This window comes from Rhinolophus hipposideros (genome assembly GCF_964194185.1).
Source record: "Rhinolophus hipposideros genome assembly, chromosome: 19".
Lineage (NCBI taxonomy): Eukaryota > Metazoa > Chordata > Mammalia > Chiroptera > Rhinolophidae > Rhinolophus > Rhinolophus hipposideros.
The window spans coordinates 5,663,409-5,683,076 of record NC_138065.1 but is presented as its reverse complement, the minus strand read 5'-3'; the positions used below and the strand labels follow the sequence as shown (position 1 = coordinate 5,683,076).

The following is a 19,668-nucleotide window of genomic DNA, read 5'->3' as shown; positions in this document are numbered from 1 at the left end:
CTCTGTGTGAGTTATTTGATCACCTTAAGTAGATTGTGAGCTCCACAAAGGGAAGTTCCAGAATTATCTCTCAACATACCAGGTTTTCAAATACTATATATTCAACATAATAACAAAATAATAAAGATAATAATAGCAACAATAACAATTACCATTTAATGACAGACTATTATTTTCCAGACACTCTGCTGAATTCTTGATAAACAGTCTGTCCTTTAACACCCCTTGAGGTAGATATTACTAGGTTCAATTTACACATGGGGAAACTAAGACTCAGAGATTAAGTAGCTTGCTGGAGTCCAGCTAGCTGTAAATCAGCAGCTGGGATTTTAAACCTTGCCTGTCTGACTCCAAAGCTCTTTGTCTTACTGACTGGCTAATGGGTGGGGTCCAAGCTTCCCTCCCCCACCAAGTCTGCCATCTTTCTCTGGTACTCACAGCATGAAAGGGACACAAGGAGAGTTAGAGGTAAGGCCAGACTTTATTAAGACAAACTGCACATAATTTTCCTTTTTCCTTCCTGAAAGCCCCATCATCAAAAACTGATCTCATAGAATTTCTAACTCAAGAACACTCATTTCATAAAACAAACACATTTCAGAGATGGAGAGTCTTTTTCGTTTCGTTTTGGAGAGATCTTCATGCCAGGGCCACACTATAAATAAAACGATGTCCGCTCCAGGGACCTGGGATGACCAGTCATTCTTCCTCAATAACATTCCAATCAGTTCCCTCCACCTCTCTACCTTCATCCTTCTCTCCACCTATCAATAATATCCAACTATCAGACGAGGAGCCAGAAGATGGACAGGTGGGGCAAAGGTTCAACCTCCTTCTGATCCTTCACCCTCCTCTGTCCCAACCCCGAAAGCCTACCCGTTTAGATAGATGACACTGAAAACAGGGAAGCTCAGCTCCTCCGCAAGGCATCCGGAGGGGAGGATAGAATGACACAAGTTTCTCTAAGGTTTCCTTTCCTTATTTCAGGTCTCCCCTCCCCTTCATCCGCCCTGTCAGCGGGTACACACACACACACACACACACACACACACACTTTAAAAAGTAACCATCTCTCTCTATGTCTCAGTGTCCAATTCTGAGCACCCTTTACTTTCATCCAAAATGGCAACCCATGATGACTGGACTGAATAGAGAAACCAGGCCAGTGCCTGAGGAAGGCAGGGTTTTTCTGCAGTCTCCACCTGGCAGTCTCCTTGGAGCACCAGGGAGACACAAGAATCTCTGCTCTTAAACGAGAACCCTGCCAAAAGAGCTGGAGATTCCCCCATGCTTCCACGCCCCCGCTAAATCCTCTAGGGAGAGAGAGATCTGAGGGCCTCCATAGCTGTCATCACACCTCTTCTTGGCACTCCAAGGTGACAGTCAGCAGGGGAAATAAATAGGAGGGAAAAGTCAATTTCCAGTATTTTCTCTCCTTTTTAATTTTCATCTTCACAGCAGAATTATTTTTTTCCCCAAGGGGAATATGAGAAACACAATGTCCTTTTTGTTTTAATAAAGACCTGGGGAAATTCCACTGGTCTCTGTGGCTGGTGATCTGGTCAGGATCTGAGAGAGGACGACGGCTTCTTGGGCATTCCGGTCGATAAGGTCTTTAGGGGAGCACTGGGTGAACAGCCAAGGGAGGAAGGGAAGGGATGGTTTCTATCACCGGGATGAACTGTAAAAGAGCTGCAGGATGACAGGTGGTGGCAGGAATTCCAGTGGAGTCTGTGCACAGTGACCCTAGGAGTGCTCGCGCCCCCTGGGCGGGGTGTACACCCTGGCAGAAGGAAAGGCTGCAACATGGACAAGGTGGGACCTTTGCCAGACGTATATACCAAGGCACTTGTAAAGTTGAGGCTGCTGGTCAAGTTCCAAGGACCTCTGTATAAGTAAGGCTGTGTAGAGGGAAGGGCCGCCAAGGGCAGTCCAAGGAGACCTCACCACCACTCCAAGGCTTGGCCCAAGAGCACATCTAATGAAGGTTCCTTGATTCATGCTCTTTATCGGCTGGGGACTTTGGGTTCTTCCTGGCTGGAGGAAGGGTAATCAGGTCAAGGAAGCCATAGGGACTCGGAGAACCCAGCCGGTGTGTGGCTGGGATGTTAAGAATTGTCCTATCCCTCCCTGGCCAGATCTGCCATGATTGCCTTCCTTTGCCCTGCTCAGTGAGGAATCTGAAAGGCTTCGCTGAGTATACTGGGTAGGGCATGAGCCAAGGACAGCATCCAGACTGGGTCACCATGTCTCTGACTGAACGCTCAGAGCCCGAGTCATACCTTCTGGAATAAATGAGCAATGCCATTGAGACCTGGGGCCCGAAAGGAGCAGAGCAGTGATGAGAATGTGAGTGATGGAGTCAGGAGCGATACATCTTCCCTCTCTGAGCCTCCTTTGTTCCCACCTGGTCCTCGTTCCAGTGTGACCCACACTGGAGGGTCACACTGACAGATCATCTGATCTGGCCTTGCTGCTCGCCTTGCTGAGACGACGCTTGTCGCTCTGGTAGCCATGGGGGAGGCGGTGACCTGGGGAGACTCCATTGGGTACCTCAGGCTTCTGGGCATAACGGATGTGAATGAAACCGTCCCCAGGAATCTGCTCCTGGCCTCGCACCTGCTCAGTGGCCAGGTTGTCCGTGTTCTGCTGGGAGGCCATCTTGTTACTGAAAGGATTGAAGAATTTCCCCCCGGGGCCATTTTCCAGGCACTGACTGAAGTCAGGCGGTGGAGTGCAGCTCTGGGCAATGCCCGCCGAGGGACCGGGAAGCTGGCACTCAGACAGGCCCTGCCGTGACTTGGCAAATCGCTGTCTGAACTTCTTCCAGCCCAGGTGGTAGAGTTCAGCCAGACTGAGGATGAGGGACAGACCGGCCACAGCCAGCATGAAGACAATGAAGACATTCTTTTCCGTGGGCCGGGATACGTAACAGTTGACCGGGTGGGGACAGGGACTCCTGCGGCACACGTGCAGGGTATCCAGGAAGATCCCGTAGAGAAGGTACTGGCCCACAATGAAGGCCACCTCCATGGTGGTGCGGATCAGGATACTGCAGACGTAGGTGTTGAGCAGAGTGCCCTGGAGGACGATCTTTCCGTTCACTTCCTCCCAGCAGGACAGCTCTGTCTTCTCGGCCACGGGGTACTCGTAAGAGCCAGCGCCCCGGACCTCTTTGGCCTTCTCGGCCTCGCGTAGTTTCCGCTTCTCCTGCATGCGCACCGTGTGCATGGCGTGGCCCATGTACAGGAGCGACGGCGTGGACACGAAGATGATCTGCAGCACCCAGTAGCGAATGTGGGAGATGGGGAAGGCCTGGTCGTAGCACACGTTCTCGCAGCCCGGCTGCATCGTGTCACACTGGAAATCGGCCTGCTCGTCCCCCCAGGAAGACTCGGCAGCCGTGCCCAGGACCAGCATGCGGAAGATGAAAAGCACGGTGAGCCAGACCTTGCCGATCACGGTGGAGTGCTTGTGGACTTCCTCTAGGAACTCTCCCAGGAAGCTCCAGTCACCCATCGTGGCTCAGCAGAGGACAGACGCCAAGGCTTCCGCACCTAGGGGACAGACAGAGAAAGATGCTATTGCAAAAATCCGGAAGAGCCGGTCCTGCTGTGGGATTCCACTGGTTCCTACCAATGTGCAACGAAGGAGTCACATTCACCTTAAAAGCCTCTTGTTCCCCCCCCCAGGAAAAAAAATAAAAAGAAAGAGAAGATTCAAAGTGGTCACGTGAGCAAGATGAGAGCAGAGTACACATCAATGAATCCAGAAATGAACGGAGATGCGTGTTACAATGTGGATTCTGTGCTCCTACCCCCACCCCAGAGATTCTACTTCAGGAGGTGTGGATGCCGCCCAACCCCGAACCTGGATTTGCTACAAGCAGCCCAGGTGATTCTGATGCAGGCAGGCCGAGAACCACACACCTGGAGAAACACTGCACTGGAGTCTACAAATGGGACGCTTGGGCGTTTACCTCCCTGAGTCTGTTTCTTTGTCTGCAAAATGAGGATGGGAATAGCTACACCAGAGGATTTTGAAAATTAAATGAGAGAGGTATGTGATATGCTGAAAATCATACCAGACATGTTCCATGTGTTTGCATGGCTGTTAGGTGGGAGAATACATTTTTATGGCTCCAGAGGGCAGAATTAGATGAAAGAGGAAAGAGTGAGTGGCGAATTTGGCCCCTCAGGGAGCCTCCTTAAACAGTGAGAACCAGCCAGCTTGGGCCAGCTTATTGGGAGGTGGCGAACAAAAAGTCTCAGTCACACCAGCAAAAGGTACCACAGATGCATGCCCAGGTTTACCCACTGGTAAGCTGCAGGCAGTGCCAATCTGCTACCCCTCAGTGCAGTGCAGCCATCAACTGTACAGCTCGGCCTGTCCTCCTGCGTGTATACAGAAGGCATCCACACAAACCTGTTCACCCTCACGTCCAGAATAAATGCCCCAAACCTCTAGGTCCCACACAGAACCTGCCCTCAGCAGGGCCTTGCCTTCTCCTTCAGCCTCATTTCCTGCCTGTCCCCAATAGTTTCCTTTATCCAGGCTAAATCCTGGGAGATTCCCAAATGCCCTCCCCCCAACCACCTCCTACGTGCCCCCGCACCCCTAGCTGAATCCCATTTATCCTTCAAAATCAACCCAGTCGTTGCTTCTTCCAGGCCCTCTCTGCTCCCTCAAGCTCCTGTTTCAGCTCCAGTGGTGGCACTGGGAACACTCACTCTTCTCCTACCACTGCCATCTTGTGTAGTAATGCTCTGTCCGTCTGTGTTCTTCCTGTAAGGGCTCCTGCAGAACAGGGATGGTCTTTCCTTTGTATTATCACCTGGCCCAGAGCCCGGCGCAGAGTGGGTGCTTGTTACATCTTAGTCGAGGGAACGAGGCGGGTGGCAGCACTGGTGTTTCCCACCCAGTGGCAAACCAATTCTGTAGTCCTTGCCTGGGTCCCATTTGCAGAGTGAGAGGCCACATGTCACGCTCTCAGTCTCCACTGTAGTTAGTTCTCGTCGGTGAGGTACCAGGAGAGTCCAACGGGGAGGGAGTGCTCTAGGAAAGGTTTTTCCATCCTCTCACCTGAAATCCTCCCTAACCTAACCTCAGTGGACAGGGTTGTGTGAGCCAAGATGTCTCAACTGCCCAGAGAATCTCGGAAATGCCCTGAGGCCTCTGAAACTCTTGAATCTCCAACCTCCAGAATTCCTCCTTGATGAGCAAAGGTGTCCTTATGGTTTAAGCCTTTACTCTTAATCAACAGAATGAAAAACAAAAAGTAGGAGGGAACCAAACATAAATGCTCCCTTCTTAGAATCATAAAACCTCAGATTGTGATGGAACCTTAGAGACTGCCAAGTTCAAACCTTGACCTTGACGTCTTTGTTGCCAGTGTACCCCCAGTTCCTATCCAAACATTCTTCATTCGTGTGAGGAAGGACAGGGTGGGGGGTGGGGGGGAGGGGCACATTTCATGGTCCAGGCTTCTTTGGCTTCCGAGTGGATACCTTGACAAAGACCAGCCTCCTGGCCTGTGTTCCCCCAGCCCCCCACGCCCCAGAGTATGCAGAGTAACTTGCAGTGGCAGAGTCCACGAGCGAGCGGAAAGGGCCTTATCTCTGTTCCCCTTCATATCAAAAACCCAGCTAGGTCTTGAGGCCTTTCCTCTGGTTTGTGATCAGACATCTGCCCTTTTCCAAAAGTGGTGAAGGGTCCCCTCCCTTAGCCTCCAAATGTGGAAAAATGTGGAGCGTTTGCTCAAGAGGAAAATGGTTGATTAGATAAGAGTTTGAATGGTCTGTCATCTCTTCTGGGCACATGCACAGCGTTCAGCACCCTCACAATCAGCCACACACGTGCGGGGACAGGGTGTGGTCAGTGTCTGAGCGAAGGAGAGAGGAGACGAAAGAAGGAAAAGACAAGGGGGAGTTGGAAATGGAGAAAAAGAGACCATGTAAAGGTTAACAGAAGATGGCTTAGGATTTAGCTCAGTGGAGTTCAAATGCCTGTTAATGTGTGCTGAGCTTGGAGAAGTTACTGGATCTGTGTCTCAATGTTCTCATCTGCAAAATGGGGATACTATTATTTAGCTTACAGAGTGTTTTGAGGAGACACATAGAAAGCACTTGGTACAGTGCTCAGCATAAGAACTGAATAAAAGGCAGCCATTACTTGCAAGGTAAGGGGTCGGGAAGGACAAGAATTGGAGGAGAGAGAATGGAAGTAGAAAGTAGAGAGAGGTGCATTACAAAAGAGAAGAGAGAAACAGACAGAAAAGCAGGAAGGGGAGAAAGTGAGAGGAAAACAGAAGTGGAAATAAAAAGGAAATGAGAAGAAAAAAGAAACAAGTGTCATATTCTTGCAGGATTTGGGGCAAGTTTTCCAACTCTTCTCAATCCCTGAAGACTTTTCCCTTGATCTTCTGACTCTGTCACTTATTCCTTGCAAGTCCCGCAAGGAAGTCTAAAAACAGTTTCAGGCAAAGAATGGGATGCTTTGGTTTGGTCTGCCAAGAGGCTTCGCAGCTGAGTCCCTCACATGTGGTCCCAGAAATCCCACCTGGAAAAAGTAAAGCACAAATACAGAAAGGAACATCATGGAACATCAGAAAGACAGTACTGGAAAGCACTCCTCGTCTGGAGGGAACAAGAGAACCGAGCTGAGGATGGGTGGGGGTGGGGCAGACCCGTGGGGCTTTGCAGGCACAAAGGGTAAAGGACCTCTCACTTGTGACTTCCTGGATGACTCACGCAAGGTCACAGAAACTTAAAATTGCTACCACGTAGGAGCTGCTCAGTTTGGGATATGAAGTCAGTTTCCCAGCTACACTGGCCCCCAACCTTAGCCAAAGAAACTTGTAGACTAGATCCTCACGGAATTTACTGGGTGTACAGCATTTAAATGCTTTGTAGATTATTTATTATCCACTTCTTGGCAGGAAGAGTGTTAGGAGGGGCAAAGGAAACTGCCCGTGCCATGAATAGATTCTATCAAATACAATGGTAATATATCTTACTGCTTTAGCTTCAGGTTTCACTGGTATCCTACCTCTTACCAAGTCCAAACTCGAACTTGCACTTGAGACCTTCCACAGCACTGCCTCACTCTACCTTTTCTCCCTTGTTCCCCTCACATACTCAACACTGCATACTTCATACTTAAAGCTACACACATATACTGTACATGGCCCACAACGTCTCACCTTTTTATTTTGGCTCCTCATGGTCTCTGCTTACAGTGTTCTTCTTTCCTTTCTTTCATTCATTTAATAAAGTTTATCGAGTGGTCACCAGGTGCTAAGCATCACGCAAAGCACTGAAGGTACAGTAGTTAAAAAGACAATCAAGGAGTCCCTGCCTTTACCGAGCTCAACCACCTTTATTCCCCTTCATTAAGGGGAGAGAGTAAATGCATAATTGCAGTAAAGCTTGATGTGTTAACATTAAGGAAATACAGGGCATTATGAGAACATATGGCAGGAGGCTGACTCTGGCGTAGGGACCTGGGGAGGGCCTCATTAGATCAGGGCCTTCCAAAGAGCCCTGGATAATTGAATTCTGCAGCCCCTTTGCAACTGATACAAGTTCTGAAGTCCCCAAGGCAAAAAGCCAGGGTCCCTAGAACTTGAACAAGCGCATCCCAACTCTGAAGTTTCTTCAACAACCTCTTTTGATGTGTCATATCCCGGGACAAAGCAAACATTTGGGAGGACGCACCAGGGAACAGGATATGCTGCTTGGATAAGAGGGAAAGGGCCAAAGGAAGGCATTTGTGTGGCATGACATGAATCATTTTATAGCGTTACTTCATGTTATGGCTAGAAATAAAATTCCAGTATCTACGTTCCCCACCCCATGCTCCTTCTTACGTGGGCATTGTTACCTCCCTATGTAGCTAGTGTTTCCAAAGAAAACTGATTTAGAGCAACCCAAACATAAACTCATAGGCAAGACGTCTTCCTCTGACCCCACAAATCTAAGTAGACCATGGAGAAGTCTTCTCAAGACCTCAGCCCTCTTTGACATCTTCTGGAATCTAAAGACCCTAAATTACCATGCAGCACGTAGGGTACATACTTGGTTATATGCTGCCTTACATGTGTTCTCCAAAAGGTTCTTGTTTATCAGCCAACCCACAAGTAATTTTTTGAGTCCCTGCTATGTGCCCACCACTGTTCTGGGTACTGGAAAATAATACCAAAGAGGTACCAGGCCTGCCGCATGTTTGGCCCTCAGTGATTGCTGTTGAATTACTAAAATTGGGCATGAATCGTGCCCTCAAGGATTTAACAGCTTTTGCCCTCAAATGGGCAGTAGACTTCTTAAAGTCCAAAGCCCCTGTCTTCTACTTTGTATTCTTATTCCATTAGGGTTCTCTCATTAGGTACATAATAAATGCTTTCTTAATGATTGAAAAAAACTGTATGGTGTAGTGGTAAATTTGCAGAGTGATCCTAGGGAGGCTTGTATCTTCTTTCTTAAGTCCAGTGATTAAAAAATAAAACTTTACAAGGAACCCATGAAACTCAACAACAAAAAAACAAACAACCCAATTGAAAAATGGGCAGAGGACCTGAAGAGACATTTCTCCAAAGAGGACATACAAATGGCAAATAAACATGAAAATATGCTCGACATCACTAATCATCAGAGAAATGCAAATGAAAACCACAATGAGATATCACCTCACCCCAGTCAGAATGGCTTTCATCAACAAAACAAATAGTAACAAGTGTTGGAGAGGCTGTGGAGAAAAAGGAACTCTCATACACTGTTGGTGGGAATGCAGACTGGTGCAGCCGCTATGGAAGGCAGTGTGGAGGTTCCTCAAGAAATTACGAATAGAATTACCATATGACCCAGCAATCGCTCTCCTGGGTATCTACCCAAAAAATCTGAAAACATTTATCCATAAAGACACGTGTGCTCCAATGTTCATTGCAGCTTTGTTCATGGTGGCCAAGACGTGGAAACAACCAAAATGTCCTTCGATAGATGAATGGATAAAGAAGTTGTGGTATATATGCACAATGGAATACTATTCAGCGGTAATAAAAGATGACATAGGAACATTTGTGACAACATGGATGGATCTTCAGAGTATAATGTTAAGCGAAATAAGTCAGACAGAAAAAGCAGAGAACCATATGATTTCACTGATATGTGGTATATAAACCAAAAACAACAAAAGAACAAGACAAACTAATGAGAAACAAAAACTCATAGACACAGACAATAGTTTAGTGGTTACCAGAGGGTAAGGGGGTGGGGGGTGGGAGATGAGGGTAAGGGGGGATCAAATATATGGTGATGGAAGGAGAACTGACTCTGGGTGGTGAACACACAATGGGATTTATAGATGATGTAATACAGAATTGTATACCTGAAATTATGTAATTTCATTAACAATTGTCACCCCAATAAATTAAAAAAAAAGACACATAGACAGTCAATTTTTATTGTTGAAAGGATGAAGCCTCGTGACCACTTTGTGGGCTGCTGGTTATTGCCTGTTTTGCAGAGTGAGAGACAGATAGAAAAGATAGGAGACTTGTTCAAAGAACCAAAGACGAATAGGGACAGATCCAGGGTTTCACCCAAGTTTCTGATCAAGTCTGGTGCACACCAGAAAGCTTCCCCCATCTCCCTCCAAGGGTGGAGCCCATTAATTCTTACGTCATCCCCTTTGGACCGTCAAAAGCTCCTGCCCACCCTGAGGCAGTGAGTGATTGGAGACATGACTGCCATTTAGTGATAAGACCTGGGGGTCAGCTTTTATGCAATCAAGCAAATGTTTATGATGTTTCCTTGAGGTGACCAGCTCTGAGTAGGGGTGCTGAGGGGATTATGGAAAAGAATAATTCAGTTAAGTTTCACAAAGTGAATTATTTGCTCTACTGGCTGTATATTATTTGTCCAAGTCAACCCTGAGCTCCTTGAAGACAAGCGTTCAGGATTGTATCCTTTCTGTGAAATCTCCTCGACGCTTCTTCCCCCTTAGTGTTTAATATTGTGCCTTACACCTGGTAGTTGATTCATTTACTTTGAGAGAATGACAACAGTGATGAATGACAGCATTTGGCTCACTCAGGACACCTCATGACAGCAGATGGGCGTCCCTGAGAAGGTAGCCCAGGGGCACCTGCATGATAACCATGGTGGCCAGGATACCAGGGAGACAAAAACCACTGAGCCTTCTTTCTGCCCATGAGAGAGCCCTCCACCTGGCTCATCAGGACTGGATGTGTCCAGAGCAGAGACTCCACCGGCAAGGACTAGTCCTCCGCCCCCTCCCCCAGAGCACTGGGGAGCTCACCCCAGTTTGTCAAAATTAGATTAGAAGACCACTCTGCAGAGTCTGAGTCTAATTCTGGACAATGACACATGTTCTGGACAGGATCGAACAGAGCTCTGGTTCTCAACAAAGGTCGTTATTCACAGTAATAATAACAACCCCTGGCCCCACACTGTCTGTCCTTCTGCTCACCATACAGTGGAATGTGGTGGGGGAGGAGGGCTGCCTTGCTTCCCAATTCAGAGAATTCTGTTATAATAAGACCCAAAGGTCGTCCCTCAAAGGACGCCTTAGCCACAGTGTCGTGTCCGTGCAGCTCAGGTCAGAAAGTGTTTATGGAACTCCTGAGCCATGGCAGACATCACAGGTGGCATTATCGAGTCAAACGCCAAGTGTGGCCGTCATCTCAGAACTCTTCCGTACCTTATTCGCTAGTGTACATCTTTCAGATGTCCCCTCACCCCAGTAGTTTCTCCCTAAAATGGATCCATAGGGAGAATTACATGAGAAAGTGGACGTGAGTTCAGCTACCTCAGTAACCTTTGTTAGACTTGGAGATTCCCAGCTCCATTTTCTAGTTCACCCGGCGTCACACAAAGAGAGAATTTGAATCTTGGTGATCGTAGTAATAATAAAATAAGCTAGCACTTACTGAGCGTCTTCCATGTGCCAGGCACTCTGCAAGCTTCTTTCCATATATTTTCTCATTTGATTCTCACAACGGCCTGAGGAAGTAGGGGACTGTCCCCATCCCCTTTTTCCAGGGCTCAGAGAGGGTGATTTAAGCTCACAGTGCTAGTGAGTGGTGGAGTTGGCTTCAAACCCAGCTCTTGACTTGTCTGGCAGTCTGGCAATGGTGTCCGTCTCAACAACGGTGCTAGACTCCCTAAATCGCCGGAAGTCCCTTTCTAGAAAATTCTTACCAGTCAAAGTCCCACCACTCTTACCTAAGATGACTGCCATGTGGGTGTTTGGAGGTAACTGTTAGAACAGGGAGTTGGTTTGTAAATGGTTGGGGTCATGCCTCCATTTCGAGTTTACTTTCTTTCCCTGACTTAGGGTTGGGGAACCCACTCCAGCCTCAGGGAAGACAACCAAATGTCTGATACAGCTACAGCGATTGAATTCGGCAGTATGGGCAACTGTCTCAGAATTAGAAGTCCAATGGGGGCCTGCACCCCTGAACCTTGATCACTGTAGAGGGGAGATGGAGGTAGAGATGAGTGAGAGAGGAGGAGAAAGAGACAGATGGCTGAGACAAAGTATCACTTTCGTTTTCCTCCCACTCCAGCCAATGGCAGATCATTAACTTTTCTTTCAATGTAATTGTTTTATCCTGACAAGGACAGGGTGATCCATTCAGAGACACCCTGTGGGCAGGCAGACAGTTGTCTCAAAGCCAAGGAAGTAAAAAGGAGCAGGCAAAGTGGAGAAAGAGAATTATGCTAGGGTAAGTCATTTTTCTTCTTTACATGTTGACAGGAGAAATATTTATAAGGAGTGGCTGGGAGGGGGTGGCAAATGGAGATTTTCAATTACAAGGAACTATTGGGAGGTCTTTAGTAATTATCCCAAGGGGGTTGATTCGCACCTATGCAGGTACTAATGAAAATTATATTTATGAAATGTTTACATTTCCTTATTAGTTCCACCATCTTGTCATAGATTCGTAGCACAGTAAAGCTGAAAGGAATCCAGAGATGAATCAAACACAACTCCTTATTTTTCTACAAGATGAAGACGAGGATCCAGGGAAGTTAGGTAACAGCAATAATAGATACCACTAAGTTGAGTGTTTCTCTTGTGTACAGCTCTATTTTCTAACCCTTGCATTAAACTCTGCTAGGAAAGCAGTCTCATCCCATTTTACAGATGAGAAAACGGAGGCTCAGAGGCTAAGTCACTCGTACAAAGTCAAAGTCACACAACTGGCAAATGCCCCCTAAAGGACTTGAAACCAGTGTACCTGACTCCAAAGCCTACATTCTCTCTGTGTCTCTAAAAGGGAAAGAAAATCAGGGCGGCCCTAGGACTGACAGCTGGTGACAGACACGTGGCTAAAACTCCAGTCTCTTCACTCCCCGCACAGGGCTTTTTCTACATTCCCCCGAAGAGGCCCAGGGTTTTTCCGTTTCGCCTCTGGCTTGTTGGCTGGCCATCTCTTGCATATGCTATTCCTAGAATTAATGATTACTTCGGGGCCCTCAGCCCACAGTGGTCAGGATTCCCAGACTTTTGCATCTGCCACCATTTGGCCAGAATTCACATATAGAAAGTTATTTCCTTTTTTAGCCAGTAAGTGCTCTTGGCTGCGGCAGTGTCTACTGCCGGGCTCTGGTGTTCCATTGATGTCAAATCATAACAAGAGCAAAGGAAACAGAAACAGTGAGGTGGTGGGGCTCTTGGTTCCTAAGAAATCGCGGATTCGAACCCTGCCTCCATCCCGCGCCAGTTGTGTGACCTTAGGCAAGTCACTTAATCTCTCAGTTTCCTCCTCATTTGAAACACAAGGGGATGATTATTCATGGAGATTAAACAACATGTGGATTTGTGGAGTCACCTAGAACAGCATCTGACACATCGCACATAATAATGTTAGCTTGTTTTTCTTTTCTAACACTTCCCATAAAATCTCCTCTCAAATATGATCCAACTTGCTGCAGAATTTGAAAGTGCAGCAGGATGGTTAGGGTGACACGGCGAGGACCATCGCGTGGCACCAGGTAGGAGAGGGGGACTATCAGAGGTGGTGAAAACACAAGCAATGGGAAGGATTTTATTTAACTATAAATTATTTCACTAGGCAAGAAATGACCGGGGTGAAGAGGTAGGGAGGTGCAGGGCTCTGCTCAGATAAGGCTCCTCTCGTTGCTGTGATTGGTCCAGGCTGCCGCCAAACTTTTCTTTAATTCAAGCTTTTGAGCCTGGAGATGACGCCCATCAGCCCAAGTTATAAAATACGTGATTCCTTCCTTCTGAGAAGCTGCAACACTTTCGAATTTAGTCACCAATCTGAAGGCGTGCCCACAATGGCAGGTTTGAAACTGGCTCGGTTCTACTTGGAAGAGAAATGGGAGGTTGTCTGCTCCCTGATCTGAGGGGAAGGGGAGTCCCGACCCATAACCACATCTGCCCTCTCTGAATCATGAAGATGCCAGGTTCAATGAAGATTCTAGAATCTTCTGTGACTAAGAGGCTCACAAGAGAGGCTCTTTCCGGTTCCAGCTCTTTTTTTGTGACTGTGGACAGGACCAAACTCAGTTCACTTGTGTGTAAAACTAAGTGCTTGAGCTGGACAGTTGCTTAGGCCCTTCTAGCTCTAAGTTAGAACATCTGGGGACTTTGTGACGCCCCCAATTGTCACGGTATAGCAAGTTAGTGGCAAAGCCAAGAGGCGAATAGAGATTTTCTGACTCTCAGCTTAGAGGTCGGCAAAAGCAGTCCCAGAAAAAAAATCTGCAGTCATCGAAACCCAGCAGCAGTACTTTCTCAGAATTACATGTCAGAGCGAGCATTCACAGTGGAAAGGCCTTTGCATCAAATGAGATGCAATTCAAAGAGACTTGGGCCAAGGGCAGGGTGACCTGGATTCACCCTATTTTTCTGTTGTTCATTGAGCACTTAGTATGTGATTACCATTTGAAATACGTTATTTTATTTCATCCTCATAAAATCTTACAAGGAAGGTATTTACTAACCCCTTTGGCAAAGAAACTGAGGATCAGAGATGGTAAATAAGTCACCGACGGTCACACAGTTGAAATTCTAACTCATGTGACATTGCATGCCCAGGCTTTCCCTCTGCCCTAGCCCTGAACACAAGTTCTGAGGTCCCTCTGCGCTAACTTCATACCTGTGGTTCTGAGACCTCCCGACTCCTTTTCCTTATGAAGGTGAATGGATTGTTGAAGGCTAGTTTTCTTGCCCATAATTTGCTAATATGTCAGAAACAACTGATTCTCAAAGTGGCATCAAGCAGTCATTTGCCAGGCACCAGCAGCTTCTGACTGCAGAAAGGAAGTCAGCGTCTTTCCTGGGAGTCCTGAAGCTTTCCGGCAAGAATGGGCATCTCTCCCCTTTGTTCAGCTCAATCCTTGAGCCTAAGATGAGGCCAGTTCCCACAGAGAGCTGCTGGGATCCCCTTGGGACAAAGGACTGAGCCGGGGCCTGGGGTCTCACTGGTCCCAAGGACTGCAGGTCTTGTAATTGCTGTCCTGAAACAGACAGGCTCCCTGTCCTGTTTTAATTGGCTGGGCCCAGAAGTGGGATCAGCCAGTATCCACGAGGCCAGGCTGCACTCTGGCAGCCCCACTGGCTGCTAGAGCCCAGAACTTTCCACTGCTTGTGCCCTCCACCAGCCAGCGGAGATGATGAGGAACGGGGTCGGCTGGTGGGGGTCACTGGCAGAAAACAGGGCTGTAGAGATGCTAAGTGGAAGAAGCAGGAAGGCTTGGGGAGAGACAGAGTCTCAGAACCACAGCCAAGGATGGAAGTTGGAAGAGCCGGAGGTGGGAGTGAGCAGAGCAACAGAACTGGCCCTGGCGCCCGATGTCATCTCCAACAAGTCACTTCCCTTTTCTAGGCTTTGTTGTCATTTTTTGTCAAAGGAGAGGGTGACTGGCAATCTGAGAGACCTCTTCAGTTCTAATGGCCTAGGACTTGAGGCCAGGGCCAGGAGGGGGGCAGAAGTGAGGCAGCTGGGACACGAGAACGAGGACCAGTGTCCGGAGCCCAGCAGGACCACCTCTGGGACTCCGAGGTAGCAGCCAAGCAGGGGCAGCACGACTGCTACTCCATGGCTCTGGGTGAGCGGATGCCCAGGGGGTACCCGGTTGGAAACCAGGGGGCACACCTCCTGGTGGTCTCTGCTATGTGTGCTGTGGTCACTGGGACGGCTCCTTGGCAGCTGCTGAGAGAGGAAAACGCTTGGAGGGACAGCCAGGGGAGCAGGCTCTGAGCAGCTCTGGGGAACCTGGCAGGAAGGTGGAAAGTTCAGAGCTGTCCCTAGAGAGCAGTGAATCAGGGTCTGGGCTGGGTTGGGACTCTGGGGGCATTGGGTGGAAGAGATGGACGCCGCTTGGCCTGCTGATGTAAAAGTCCGGCTGGGACACCTCTAAATACCAGCTCGTGCCCCCTGCAGTGAGGCCCCCCCCCCCACCAGGCAGGCAGAAGTGCTGCAACTCCAAACACTAGCCTGGCCTCTTCTCTGTTCAGTCCCGCTGGGTCTCTCCCAGGTCCCCTGATGCCACACCCAGTGCCCCTCGCAGGGCCCTTCCTTCTCTCGAGCCAGTTGGACCCAGTGCACCAGCCAGAGCCTCGTTCAGGAAACAGCTCTGTGAGATGCTGAGGGGTAAGAAGCAGGAGTCCCTCCGTTATGAGATACTGGCAGCGACAGAAAAGGAAAAACTGAACAAAGGCACAGTAAGGATGTAGAAACCTTGTGTCAAGCTTCCCTTTTTCAGTGATTCTGAGTTGCGTTGGAGCCTAAGGAATCATAGCCTCGTACAATGTTACTGCTGAATAAAACCAAAGGGATTCTTCCACTTCAAATCTCTCATGAGGAAACTGAGGCCCAGATGGGGGAAGGGTCCAGCCCAAGGTCACCTAGGCACTGAGTGCCCCAAAACTCAGGTCTCCCGGCCCCTGTGCCTGGGTTCTTGCACCACATGCTCAGAAGAGAGGGCAAGGAGCTGACAAACCCCTGTGCCCTGCGGCCTTTGCCCTGCACCCAGGAGGAAAGGAGACCTGCAGTGGGCACCTCTCCCGGCTCCGGCTCCGGGTCTCACCAGCCTCTTTCCTCCGACAGGACAGCAAGTGGCAGGCCAGATTACTCACAATGCACAGCGGGGACATGATCCTCTGCAGGAAACTAAGCAGGGAATATTTTTAAACCATCCAACATGCCTTAGGGGGAAAAAAATCAAAACACTCCCCTAGATGTTGCGGAAAGCATTTCAAAAAAGATTCCAAGCCTAGAGGAAGCATCGTAAAACAGTGATGGTTTTTTTAAAGGGCCAATTCCATCTTAACAACAGTGCTTGGAAATGGACTGGGGACCCCGTGTAAGATGTCCCTAGAGCACTTCAACTCTGCAGGGGTGGACTAACTCCTGGGACCCTCCACTCACCTTTCTACAGCTCCTTGTAAACCAAGTAAGTAATTTATCTCGGCTTCATAAATCAGCCTCCTTAATCTACCCAAACCACCATCACAGGGGACATGGAGAGGGCTAGGGAATGAAGCCACAGGTACAGAGAAAGCGTTGCTGTTACCCAGCCTGGAATTCCAGGCTCTCTCTGGCTCCTTCCCATGCACTAGTAGTTTTATCTCTTAAAGTTCAAGTCCACCCTTACCTTCTCTTCCTCCTCGCTGGAATGTCCGTTGCCTTCTTCGTCCTCTGGCCGCCTCTTCTCTGCCTGCCCACTGTCCCTTGCTCTGGAGCCCGTCAGTTGTTCTTTTTTCACCCTCTTTTTAATCGGTATCTGTCTCTCCCTCCTCCCACTTCTTCCTACTCTCTCTCTCCACCCCCTTCTCCCTCTGGGTCCCTCCCTCCCCTCTCTCTTTTGTCCTCTTAGACTCTTTGCTCATTTAAAACCTTTTCTTCCCTCCACCTCCTTGTAGCCTCTCCTCACCACCACGTTCTCCCCAGAAGGAGACAGAGCCCTTCTCCTCCCCCACTGCCCTCCTGCTGTCACTGTGACCACAGTCCTTGCATTCACCCTGGCTGGTGGTGCACCACCGCCTCTGGCTTTCCCTGCCCACCTCTCTGCTGAGCCTCCTGAAGTGCTCAGGCCAGGGCGCGAAAACTGGCACCACCCAGGAGATTTCTCTTCCCCATCCTTTTCCTATTGTCAATCATGGAGCAGGGCTTCCTGGGACTTCTGCTGTGTTCAAGTCAGTGAGCTGAGCACAGCTGGTGTGGGAAACACGGTCTCACGAATTACATCCACCAGCACCCAGAATAGACACCAGGGGTCACCTGACAACCCCAAAGCACAAGGAGGGGCATCCTCACCACTTGGGATCATGTTTTCTCCTCCTCCACCAATAAGAAGAGAGTACCAGGTACTAGGCGAGGGGCGACATATGTATATGATTTTTATTTTTCTTAAATCATCCCAACTTCCAATTCTACAAGGTAGACATTTCCACAGTTCACGTTTGAGGAAACTGAGGTTCCGAGAAATCAAGTAACGTGATCGTGGTGACCCAGTTAGTAAAGTTTAGAGTCAGGACTAGAAGTTTTAGCCAAATTCACCCCTGTGCTCTTGCCACAAAAGCATGCAGGTCTCCCAGCTGGAATTGAGCCAATGGAAGTATGGTTGTCTCTTGTGATATCACTGTCACTATGAGCAGATTCAAACACTGAGGCCTCTCTCCCCTCAAACGCCCCTCATCCTCAACTACTTTCCTCACCTCAACTGACGCACTTAGCTGGCCCCACGGGAGTGTGATATATATCAACAACAGGGGTTGCTGTGAATGGATGGAAACCAGACAAGTCAAGGACCAAGAGCCCACCAATTGTGTGAGCTAGAAGAACCCCCTCCCCCAGAGAGCATCTGGAAGAAGCCAGGGAAACTGAGGCCCGGAGACTCAAGGCCACTTGTCAATGTCACACGCAGTAAAGTCGGTGGCAGAGGCAGGACCAGGACCCAGATCCATGCCTTATTCCACCTTCATATGTTGCACCGTATACAAACATTCCAACAGTTTGCGAAACAGCTTGTTTATTTGGTGGGCAGTATTTTTCAGAGGCGAATAAGCTTAGGGTCAGCAAGACAGGAAAGAACACGGGACCAAAATTCCTGTGTCCAGGGAGGCAACAGCCCTGTTGACAACAAACCCAGGAGTCTTGTTTCCTTAGCCAGTTTCATCCTTTTTCCCTATGTAGCATCAGAGCGATTCTGGGGCCAGCCCATCTGGGTTTGAATCCTGGCTCTACTGCTTACTAGCTAGGTGACATTGGGCAAGTTATGCATCTCAGTTTCCACAACTGCAAATTGGGGATAATAAGAACTACCTCCTAGGGTTGTTTGGAGGACTAATGAGTGTGTGTAAAGCTCTTAGAACAATGTCTGAGGCATGGTAAGTGTTATGGATATGACTGCAAAATACAATACAATACAGTACGGTACCTATTTCCTCCTGCCTGTACCTACCCTGGCTGGACCAGACTCCTGGGACAGAATTCAGCATGTGAAACCATAGAAAGCCCTGGGGGATACCCGGTTTCTTCACCAAAACAAAGATTGTCCCCACAGTTGGCTTTGTTCTTACATCTCAGCCACTCCCCAGAGATAGCCAGTTAGAGAACCCCTGAGTCTCAGTTGAAGGATAATCTGAGAGTGGGGAAGGTTTCATGGACTATTAATTCCTAGATCATTGGCTGCCAAGGGAGAGCCTCGCTGGGGATCGGGCTGGGGGTAAAAGGGGGTGCCATTTTCCTCTGAATGCCCAGAAGGAAAGAATTGCTGAGATGTAGGCACACCCGTGATCCTGGAGAGAGCCTGGGGTGCAGAAGGTAAATGATCCCACCCTGCTTAGCAGGCAGAGGAGCAAAGTGGTGAAGAAACTGGGTGGGTGGCTGGAGTTGATCCAGAGAGTCAGAATCAGGGCTGAGAGGAGATCAAGGTTTTGAACTCGACTCATCCCAACTCAGTGAATTCAAGCAGCCCTCCTGCCAGGCACTGCACTCTGGATGGCATCTAGGACAGAGTGTATTCTGATGGCCCAAAGCTAAGCTGCTTTGGCAAGGTCTTCAGAAGTCCACGTTAGTCCTCACCTGGGTCCCTCCCAAGGTCAGTAAGTTTCTGATGAAAGTAAGGAAAATGTCATTTGGGCTATGGATCCGGAGTGATTGTCTAAAGAGGCTGAATCTGGCTGTCACGACGTATCTAAGAAGGACACTGTGAGCAGATACCCAATGCCCCAGAAAAGGAGGGGTAGGACAAGGGCCAGGCTGGGAACTAAGGGTCTGCCAAGCTCTCCTCTGCATCCTCACGTTCAGCTTAAGAAAGGGTCTTAGAAAGAGGTGTTGAAGTCTGTATTCTCCACATTAAAAAATATGGAGATGCAAAGAGGATTTGGAGAGGGAGCCAAAATCTGATCAAAGAATTGGTAAATAATACATGCTAGGAAAGATTGCAGAAGTGGGATGTTACTTGGTATGGACTACAGTGTACCAGGCTTTGAAGGAGGCGTACTTCACATTCTTCTACTTGGAGATGAAAAGACAGGAAGATGACCTTCTAAAGGTCATCTGAACTATCCATCAGGGTCTCCTGGACAAGGGTTCATTAGCTTCCTATGGGCCCAGCCTATCCTCCAAGGGAGACAAGGGCCATCCCTTATCCATAGGAAGCTGACATTTTG

At 48.6% G+C, this 19,668-nt stretch overlaps 1 protein-coding gene across 1 annotated transcript; it reads right to left on the bottom strand.

The window, feature by feature from the left end:
* Nucleotides 1–457: 457 nt before the first annotated feature.
* GJA5 (gap junction protein alpha 5) lies at nucleotides 458–17,058 on the bottom strand. Its single transcript, XM_081025421.1, has 2 exons — nucleotides 16,647–17,058; nucleotides 458–3,557 (listed from the first exon to the last, which is right to left on the bottom strand). The coding sequence occupies exon 2, from the start codon at nucleotides 3,517–3,519 to the stop codon at nucleotides 2,443–2,445; it is 1,077 nt and encodes a 358-aa protein (XP_080881547.1). The 5' UTR covers nucleotides 3,520–3,557; nucleotides 16,647–17,058; the 3' UTR covers nucleotides 458–2,442.
* Between the last annotated feature and the right edge of the window lie 2,610 nt (nucleotides 17,059–19,668).

What these genes read in the sequence shown, in the direction of transcription:
- GJA5 (XM_081025421.1), bottom strand. Translation starts at nt 3,519, where the DNA reads ATGGGTGACTGGAGCTTCCTGGGAGAGTTCCTAGAGGAAGTCCACAAG.